This window comes from Talaromyces atroroseus (genome assembly GCF_001907595.1).
Source record: "Talaromyces atroroseus strain IBT 11181 chromosome Unknown scaffold_3, whole genome shotgun sequence".
Taxonomy (NCBI): domain Eukaryota; kingdom Fungi; phylum Ascomycota; class Eurotiomycetes; order Eurotiales; family Trichocomaceae; genus Talaromyces; species Talaromyces atroroseus.
The window spans coordinates 340,279-350,445 of record NW_017971435.1 but is presented as its reverse complement, the minus strand read 5'-3'; the positions used below and the strand labels follow the sequence as shown (position 1 = coordinate 350,445).

Here is a 10,167-nt window from a genome sequence, read left to right as displayed (position 1 = left end):
AAGAGTATTATTATTAAAAACTTCAATGGTTGATAATCAACTTGCATGCCTTGTGATAAAAGCAACTGTGCAATTTCCACCCATTTTAGGATAACTATTACATACACAACCTTATTACAGTACGTCCTCCAGGCTAAATATCATTTTAGCAGATTGAACAAAATTCAACAATAAAGAGTCGGAGATAGAACATGCCAAAAAAGATATACTGGTGTCCATCACTTAGTCAAAATTACCAAGTACCACGGCCCTTCAATGCAGGCAGCTCGCTGTCATACTCAACTTTGAAAGCTGCGATATTGTTAGCTGGGGTTTCGATTGATCAAGCGTAGAAAAACTTACTGGCTGGGAATGGAGTGTAGCTACCACCATCCTCTCTCATGTACATATAGTAGCCACCAGCACGTGGAATCTTCTTCAACACACCCTGGGCGCCACGCGCGGGGCGCAGGTTGTCCAGAGCGCCAACGACGCGAAGCATCGAAGTCAAAGCAATACGGCTGGCATCCTGGCCGAGGCAAGAGTGTGGGCCAATACCAAAGTGGACATATGAGTCAAGGGGACGGTCGAGGAGAACCTTCTCCGGCTCGGGGAAAACGGCAGGGTCGCGAGAGGCGCTGACGAAACTAACAAAGACCTTAGATCCCTTGTGGACGCGGACCTCATCGCCGCCATCATTGACCGTAACGTCTCGCTGAGCTTCACGGTACGCGCCGTAGGTTCCGTTGAGACGAATTGCCTCCAGGACGTAGCGGGAGAGCGTTTCATCAGACTCCGGAGTGTTCAACTTGGCCAAGCGGTTTATCTCTGGCAGGTGAACCTTGCCCTCAGCGGAAATGTAGAAGTCGAGGACTTGTGTAAACTGTATAGCGTTTTATCAGTACATCGTTAACCTACGTGGTAGCGGCTATCACTTACAACTTGACCTAATTTGGGCACCATGGAGACGACAGCAGGGAGGATTTGAGTCCAAGTGACTTCATGGGGAGTGAGCCCGTGGGCAAGCAATTTCTTCACCATGTTGCTGCCATACTCCGACAAAGGATTGTCTTGCTTGCGCAAGCCATCGATGAAATGAGAAATAATGCCATTAGAACCCAGAGACTTGACGTTGATTTCCACGATATCACCAAGTTTCTTAGCCACAGCACGGGCAGCTTGTCGAAGAGGGTAAGAGCGCATCAAATCGTAGTCGAAGAAGATAGCCTGGAAAATCACAGCATTGCTCATGTACAACTCATGCTCCGTAAAGATTCCTCGGGGATTGCCCTTTGTTTTCAAGGGGAGTCCGAAGACGTGCGCAGCAAAGTGCACGGCGGCGAGGTTTCCAACGCTGTAATGCGATGTGTTAGATTAATGATCAGGGATTTGTTAAAGAAAAAAAGTCTACTCACTCCCGAGTGATGTCAACCTGTCTATTACCCGCAAGAGTATAAGACTTGTCGTGAAGTAATTGGAGCGTAATCTCCTCGAAAAATTCCTTGAGACGGGATTGCCATCCATCCTGATAAAGGGCCCCCTCGAGGAGCTCCCGCTGCTGGCTGTGGAAAGGTGTGTCACCCGACAGCATGTAATCAAAGCCAGTCTTCTCGCCAAATACCCAGGCACTTGCATCGCCCCAAGTGACGCGGAAGTTGCGGGAATCCTCCAGCACACTCTTTGCTGCTTGATAGGTTTTCAGTTCAACACGAGGAGCGTTGAATGTTGGCCTGTCCCAGCTGTAGTCCGCTAAGCGTCCAAGGTCTTTCATAATGACCTTGTTTTCTTCTGGGATTGTCATCGGATAGTGGGCATAGATGGAGTCGGACTTGAAATGATCAGGGAATGCACGGAATGCAAGCTTGTAGAAGACGCATCCTTGATTGATGTTGAGATCATGACCACTCTCTTGCCAGCCCCAGTTGGTCAGGTTTCGAGGAGTTTGATCGGTCTGGAATCGGTCAGCACGTTTCACCACCCAAGAACTGTCTTACGCAGAAACACAATACGTACCGTGTAGAAGCGATCACCACGAACAAGAGCCACAGCATCCGAGAGCACAGCACGGGAAATTGTGTAAGTAGGAGCGATACCGACACCGGGGGCCATTGGTGCCTTGGCTTCCTCAGCAACGATACCTGGATACAGTTCGACGTAGTCAGGGTGCTCGTAAAGGTGGCGTAGCTGGTCTGCGACATACGGATCTGAATTGATCTCTTCAAATGTCTCATATGGCTTAAGATCGAAGAACTTGCGGAACTCATTGAGAGAACCAATGTTCCATTTACGAGCCTGCTCGATACCGAGAATCTCAATGGACCGCATAACCTTTGGAACATTGCGGGCTCCGAATGATCCTATGAAAAATTAGAACAATAATTCGACCGAAACATGAACCACGACGACCTCACCAGCAACATCCTCGACCGCATTGGTCATAATCTTGACAAGATCATCGTCCTTGAATTTGCCATCGGCCTGACGCTCAAGCCCAGCGAAAGTACGTTTCGACGGGTCCTTGTCAATTGACTGTTCGTATTTATGAAGACCCATAAGAAGCTCCACCATGGAGACTTCCTCCGCCGGCTTGCCAAATATCTCCTTGTAAACATCCTCCGTCCACTTTTCATCATTGTAACTCGTAGCCGAGTGCCAACGGTAAGCGAGGTTGAACTCGACTGAGCACTGGTTTCCAAGGCCCGAAGGCGTCACATGGGTGCCCTGCATTCTAGCACGAGGGTCCTAATGGGCTGTTGGCACTTTGGGATTGCGATTGAAGGAGAAGTTGCACTTACCAAGCACCATGTACTATTAGTTCTGTTCAGGTTGACAATTGTACGCAGGTAGTCATAGAGCGTGATGTTGATATACAAGCCACAAGTAATACTTCTTTGGTTAGTACTGTCGATCATACGCATATTTGCATAGGAATTGCTTACAGTCGTCCAGTCTGGAACAGATCCTCGTCATATTTCTTCCAAGCCAACTCAGTCTGCTCGGGTGATAGACCCGGACGAGGCTTGTTAAATCTACCATTCTCATTCACCAAGGCCAGTTGCTCAACTACGTTGTTGTGGAATCTGTGCACGCCGTGTTAGCTTCGAAGTTGAATAAAACCCGTCATGGAGAGTTTCACCTGTTCAACATTACCATGAGAACGTTGCACATGGCTGGGAACGCTTGGAGACGGGGCTCCGAGAAGCTGTCAGGCTTAAGCTTGCCATCCTTGAATGTACGAATCTGATTCTGGTCGTCTTGGTTATCACCATATAGGATGGACAAGTCTAGGTACGCTGAAGTTTGCGAGATGTGAGGGTTTCTGTAGTCGGTCTGGAAAATATCTGTAGGGGGTTAGCCGATCCTGAGTCATTATATTTCCTTCTATTCTATTTATTCTCTTACCATGAATGATAAGCGAGGCCCAGGCAAAAAATACACTTGAAACCTTATTAGGGTGTGGCGTGAACTTTTCGCGGGCCATGATACTGTCGAAGACAACCCCTGCGTCAGGAAGTCCGCTTGGCTGGATTGTTAGTGGCGCAATAGAACGAGCATATTCAGTGTTGGCAGCGCCCAGCCATGGGATAGTCGGGTTGTTCCATGACCCGTCGGCGGATCGATACTCAAACTTTGGTCCAACGAATCTGTGCTCTGTTAGATAAATTCCCATGAGCAGACGCTGGAAACACTCTTACGAGAGAGGTGGGTGTGGAAGAGATTCCCAAAGCTCATCAAGGAAGGCATTTGTAAGCTCGGTCCGGCTCTTGGAATTGGACGGAAGACCGCTGACGAGCTGGATGATCCGTTCCATCAACATGGTCTTGTCATCTGTATACTCGCTGGAAGCCTTGTTTTTGATGACATCCATCAACGTGCCGTAGTCCTTGAAACCCAATGACCGTAGGTCTTGGAACAGGCTCGTTGAGTGGTCATGGCCGTGCTCCAAGTAGGTGCCGTCGCCGCTTTGAGTTGGCAATGGGCGCCGAGATGCATGAATTACTTGGGCGTATTTTTCAAAGATCGCAGTCACTTCATTGCGAGCCTTGCTGTGATCTTCTGGCTCCGGCGGGGTATAAGTAGGGATTGGCTTGGATTGCCGCTTCTCATTAACCTTCCCATTGCTTTGGCCGTTAGTCTTTGACTTTGTGTCCTCCTTCTTTTTGAAAGCAGTTGAAAACCTGCGCATCATGTCTACGCTGGTACGTGGCTTTCGGATTATAATCAAAGAAAGAAAAGAAGAGAAGGGGACGAAAAGCAAAAGCTAACTCAGGGGTATCACAGTGCAAAAACACGTTCACATCAGTTTCCGCGCAGATGTGGCGGAGGAGGAGTATTTAAGAGAAAAAAAAGAAAACAACATAAAACATCGCAGTGGGCCCTCCCTCCTACAACGAACGAGGTAGGTGAGCCACAGCAAGCTGTAGACGCGGCAAGGCCTAGGGATGCATTGCTTGTTTACTAGTACGTAGTACTCGGCACGAAGACCGGCGCACACCTCGAGCTTCACCTACGCGTGGCAATATCATTGGCGATTTCATGATGTCACGGCTTCTTCTGTTTCCTCGCTGGCGCACAGGCCAGGCCATGTTTGTTCACAGGTTTGGGAAGTGGTTTCTGCAGGGAGCATCGAGCACCATGCTCCATCTCGGGTATGTTAGCAGCCAATGGACGCCAGTGAATATCTCAGAGCAGGCGGACCAGGGGTCTATCGATTGAAAAGCCGGATCCAGCAAGGACCAAAGACTCGAAAAGTGACATGGGCCATGCATGCATATCTAGCTAACCCCGCTTTCCTTGTTGGTAAAAGCACAGACTCGGGACCAGGAAATTATATCCTGTGAGCCGAACAATGACGGTCTTTCTTAGTTATTTTGACTTCTTTCTAGTGCCTTTTGCAACTTGTGCATTTCCATCAATGAAGGGCCTAATGATTGCGACAAGAAAGGGGGTTGTTTAGCGGGGGAAACCCAATGAGTCATGAGGAACCAGCTCTAAATGTCTTTGATGGCTGTCTAGATTTGACACCCGTACTAGTCGAGGCATGGCTGGCGTAAAAGATGAGATAAGAAAGACGGAAATCTGTAACTAATGAGGGAACATGCTTTTCGAGCACGTATCCTGTTTGACTTTCACCGCCAATCGACAACGACGCAAGGACCCAGCTGCATCGTCAAGACTCGAATCCAGTCAAGTGCTGTTTTTGTCTCGATCCGTGTGGTTGCACGAGTACTCCGTACGTAGCATATAATATTTAGTTCGCAGGTGGTACGCGAGCGATCGTACCGAAAATACGGAGTATGGGGGTGCAAAACAGGACAGACAACACGAAGTTGGAAAGGATACGTCGCTGGGGTCTCCACTCCTCAGTTCTCCTATTCTCAGGTTCCATGGCCTGGGTGAAGAATGCACCACGAATTAGTCCGTATACGATTTTTCTCTTCCCTGATTGGTGAGGAGCGGGGGAAGGACGGCTCAGCCAAGCAGCGCAGCATTCACTTAGGCGCTTTTCAGGTGGTTCTGGTTCCTTTTCAGCCCGCCACGCGCGAGCGACATTTCGTACTATCAATCGCAGCGGATTCACACTGGACACACTCCAAGGTCCACACGAAGAAATGCTCCGTAGTTCGGTCACAAGAGTCGACTAGTGAATAAGTAGCATTCGCTAAACTAAACGCTAGCGGGCAAAGATCACGGACCACGACCGATCGATCTTTATTGATTGGATCTATAAGATTGAGCTATGGGGTTGGTTCTTCAGACTTCAGATCCAGCGGTGGGTAAGCAAGCAAGCCGCGGTGGGCCACGAGTCCCACGAAGAGACCGACGCGGATCAGATGTGCGAGATGGCAAACGACAAGAGTGCGTGATGAACGGCCATTGCCCCTTGTCCCATGCCTCGCCCTGGTGGAGAGGTGACCGTGAACGTAGCGCTACGTAGGTAGGAAGGAAGGGAAACTTGAAAGGAGCTCTTCCTGCCGTGGAGCCACTGTCACGGGTCCGGCCGGGCGATCGTCCCGCCGCCAACCAATCCGGCTTTTAGAGTGCTTAGGAGTGTACTAGTTATATAATACCCTCTAACTTATATAGTATTAGAAGCCACTGCCAGAGTGTCCACGCCACGGCTGGACGGTGGATCTCATTTACTCCGTACAATATGTCTCTCTGCCCCCTTGCTGGCGACTACTGTCACTTTGCAGCTTGCCATGTTCAGGACAGTCTTCTCCAAGCTCTCATAGGCTGCATCTCGCTTTTACTTTTTTCCCGTGTGCCTCAGGCAAGGCCATTGGGTCGATTGACGGGCTGCTTCCTCACGCTTCGAAGCCTGTCATGGATACATAGGTCTAAACTCAAATTTCAAGCCAGGAATTGCCATTGTACCTAACCTTCCCCTCAAAAGGTCTCTCTTTTCTTTTTTTTCATGGAGAAATTCGGAAAAAGATTCGTCAATTCCATGGCAGATCCGAAAAACACAGGATGGGAGGTCGTACAACGATGACGACTCGAGCGATGGGTCCTCATGAAATAGTTGGCTAGGATTATGTATAATACCAGTATTAAGATGATGCTAATAGTGATTAAATAAGGCCATTGCCTCTAAGCGTATCTGATGAAGTATGCCGAGTTAGGGAGACAAGATATGCCTAAAATTGAGGAACCCAGGCCGGCCCACTTCGACGCGGGCCGCTCTCCACCGCCCCTCGCTGGCCAATCGCGAGCCTTGCCCACACGAACCCTAACAGTGACGCGGATATATCTTAGAATTTGATCCATCACAGTGCTAGCATCATTTGACAAGGACGGACAGCACGAGGGTACAGCCAAAGCAATGGGGACTCCTACCAATCCACCCGTGACATCAGGCAAAGCGAGAAAGAATGCTCGAGGACCAAAAGAGGGCATTTGCGCCGACTCGACTTTGTAGCGTTTGCATCTTGTCTGACCGAAGCTGCATCAGAGGTGGAGGGGGGAAAGCGCAGGGGCCACTTGCATGATCAGCGTAGCAAGAACAAGCGAGTCGTCCATCCATTCTGGCCTTATATCAGCTATTCAACTTGTTACGAATACGCCCGTACTACGGAGTAGTACGGAAAACATCCCGTAGTCATGCAGTCCGTCGTACCTGCGGTCTGTGGGTGGCGTTGCCAATTCGAAAAACAATGGATATGTAAACACATTTCCTGTATGAAAAAGACCTGCCGTCTCCCTTGGTGGGAAAAAATATGCAATGGCACGCCGTGACACAAATCCTCTTCCTTTCCCAGCCTCTTCAATATATACTTCATCGATTTAGCGCCTATGAGCCCCTAATAGACTTCAGTCTCGCGTCGATTAGTCGTACTTAGTCTCGGTTGCTCGGAAAATATTCGCTGCGCAGCCGATGCGTAGGCATTCGTTTCGTTGTGGACGGGATACAAAACGAAAAAGGCGCAAGGCGTAAGGACCGCACATATTTGCCATGGAGCCGCCAATGGGGCCGCAACCAGCACCGAAGACATTTGTGCTTTGCTTTGATGGCACCGGTAATAAGTTCTCAGGAGACGAATCCGATAGCAATGTTTTGAAAATCTTTCGTGTAAGCAATTTGCTTCGGAACAGAATGTCTGTTCTTTTGTCGATTGCACACCCGCGCCGACTAATAGACCCCTCTAGATGCTCGACCGTAGTCGCGGCCATCAATTTCACTACTACCAGCCCGGGATTGGGACATACGTGACATCGACTTCCCTTTCTAGTTCCGGTACGGTCCATCGCATTCGATCGGCTTACTTGAAAGCCAAAGATTCCGCCATAGGCTCCTCCTTCGACCAACATGTCATGGGCGGATACAAGTTCCTGATGCGATACTACATTCCCGGTGATGATATCTACTTCTTCGGTTTTAGCCGCGGCTCATACATCGCGCGCTTCTTGGCTGAGATGCTAGATTATGTTGGTCTTTTAGAGGCGGGGAATGAAGAATTAATTCGCTTCGCTTGGAAGACATTTGCAAAATGGCAGCAGAGAAGTGGCCAATCGGAAGAGGATCAAGAGGAGAAGAGGAAACTCTTCAACTACATGAAGGCTTTTCGCGAGACGTTTAGCCGCCCGATCAGTCGGATTCGCTTCATGGGGCTTTTCGACACGGTCAACAGTGTTCCACGCTTCGAGTCCGCTTGGATGCAACGAAGCAAATTCCCATATACAGCGCGAAGCTCTGCTCGTGTTATTCGACATGCAGTTGGCATTGATGAGCGCCGGGCCAAATTCCGCCAGGATCTAATTTCAGAGGCGAAACCGTGGCATCGGAGTCCCAAGCATCGCGACCACTACCTGAGGAACCACATGCATCATCTTTACCATGATAACCGTGGGAAGCAAGATGATGTGCCTAAGATTACTCTAAACAATAATGACAACGGCGTTAGTCTCGAACAATCGGAAATGGAAGAAAAAGAAGAGAAACCAGCCCCGCGACGGGGCCGCGAAGAGACCGACTCTGTCTATCGAACACCCCGCGGTTCCAGTGCCGGCAGTTCAAGAAATGTGGATCGTTACCGTCCACCTTCTCCAGCTAGGAATTGGAAAACAGCCAACTCCAACCTTGGCGTGCCGGAAATTAACGCACCCGCGGATGATAATGGGTCAACAAACAGCGAAGTTACATCCTTACAGATTCCCCACGAACTGGGTGAAAACGACGAGAACGAGCAAGATATCCGGGAGATCTGGTTCCCAGGAGGGCATGCCGACATTGGGGGTGGTTGGAAACTCGAGAAGGGAGAGTCTTGGGCTCTCAGCCATGCGCCATTGGTCTGGATGGTGCAAGAGGCACAGAAAGCAGGACTCAGTTTTGACGTCAAAAAGATGAAGCAATTTGAATGCTGCGAAGAATATGTGGCTGACTACTCTCCCATCCATGAGTATGAACATGAACCGGATTGGTGTGTAGACGCCAGTCATGGCGTCAGCGAGAATGGCAAAAGGCGAATCGCAAGCACGCCCTCGGGGAGAGATAATGAACGAAATGTGAGTCGGGCACTTCATCGCTTCCTGGATGCTCTCGAAGACTCCAGTATGAAGGGCGTGCTGCATGATTGTCTTGAATATGGCGCGGGCCTCCCATGGTCGTCCGTGCTATCCTGGCGAATCATGGAGTATCTCCCATTTCGACGAATGGATCTACAGCCCGACGGATCGTGGAAACCCATCCGCTGGCCCCTCCCTTGTGGGGAGGTTCGAGATATCCCTGAGGGTGCGGAAATTCACGTGTCAGCCATTCGTCGTCTGAAACACGACCCAAAGTACCGCCCTGGAAATCTGATTATTGGAGGCGGTGGACGTGGAGTGAGAGTCGCTCCAGCAGAGTATGGCATTGGCGAATGGATTGTTTACAGGGACGAAGGCGACCCTGTTCGGGAGACGTATATACGGAAAACAGCATCCAGACAGGCGCAAGAAAACGGGAGTGGGTAGTGTCGTTTTGATTCTAGCGCTAAACTGTGCGATTGTGCATTCTGCCCTCGGAAAAACTTCCTGACTTTGTAGTCATAATATAATTCTTAGTTTCTTCGAGATGTGCCTATCAAGGAGTGCAGTGACTGGTTGTAGACAGCATTCGTATAAAGATGGTATCGGTTCCTTTCCAACTTCCGCAAACCAACCACCAACCTGGGCCAACCAATTGCGTATTGTCCACCGCAAATACTCGAGGAGACTTGTATGCAACAGCGGGCGTTAGCGGGACGCGAGAACACCGCAAATGGAATTAATTACCCATGAACCCGATTGATCTTTGGAGCGTTCCAGAACACGGGCACTGAGGCGAGACCGCTGCAGACCGTAGAACTCGGATGAAAGGTCCCTTGCTGTGTTGTGTTGTGTTGTTTGTTGTTCTTCTTCATTGAGCGCCAACGGGTAGGGGCTCATTGAGCAATTCACATTGGCTGTCTCTGTCGCGCCTTCCCTCCGACACCTAGACTCCGTACGGATTAGGCAGGCGCGCTAAGTCCGCCCCCACCCAATCATCCCCAGCAAATTTGCCCCCCTCGCCCCTTTTGGAAGTTGCCGGCAACCTCCAGACCTTCTCTCACGCTCTGCGAGAACCAGCTCTACACTCCGCCTTCCCCCGTGGAATGCATTCAAAAACAACCGTCTTTGGGAGGACTTGCTGACCAGCCGCGGTGGTTGCTGGTAGCTGGTTCCTTTCCG

General features: G+C 49.9%; 2 protein-coding genes across 2 annotated transcripts; one reads left to right on the top strand and one right to left on the bottom strand.

Moving 5' to 3' along the window:
* Positions 1-232: 232 nt before the first annotated feature.
* On the bottom strand, positions 233-4,165 carry UA08_03163 (Linoleate 10R-lipoxygenase; the record flags this gene model as incomplete). The annotated part of the gene is made up of 11 exons (XM_020266300.1): positions 233-291; positions 343-862; positions 919-1,333; positions 1,395-1,930; positions 1,993-2,336; positions 2,391-2,721; positions 2,775-2,880; positions 2,919-3,059; positions 3,116-3,320; positions 3,382-3,623; positions 3,675-4,165. The coding sequence occupies 11 exons, from the start codon at positions 4,163-4,165 to the stop codon at positions 233-235; spliced, it is 3,390 nt and encodes a 1,129-aa protein (XP_020121715.1).
* Positions 4,166-7,435: 3,270 nt separating this feature from the next.
* UA08_03162 (hypothetical protein) lies at positions 7,436-9,432 on the top strand (the record flags this gene model as incomplete). Its single annotated transcript, XM_020266298.1, has 2 exons — positions 7,436-7,552; positions 7,630-9,432. The coding sequence occupies 2 exons, from the start codon at positions 7,436-7,438 to the stop codon at positions 9,430-9,432; spliced, it is 1,920 nt and encodes a 639-aa protein (XP_020121718.1).
* Between the last annotated feature and the right edge of the window lie 735 nt (positions 9,433-10,167).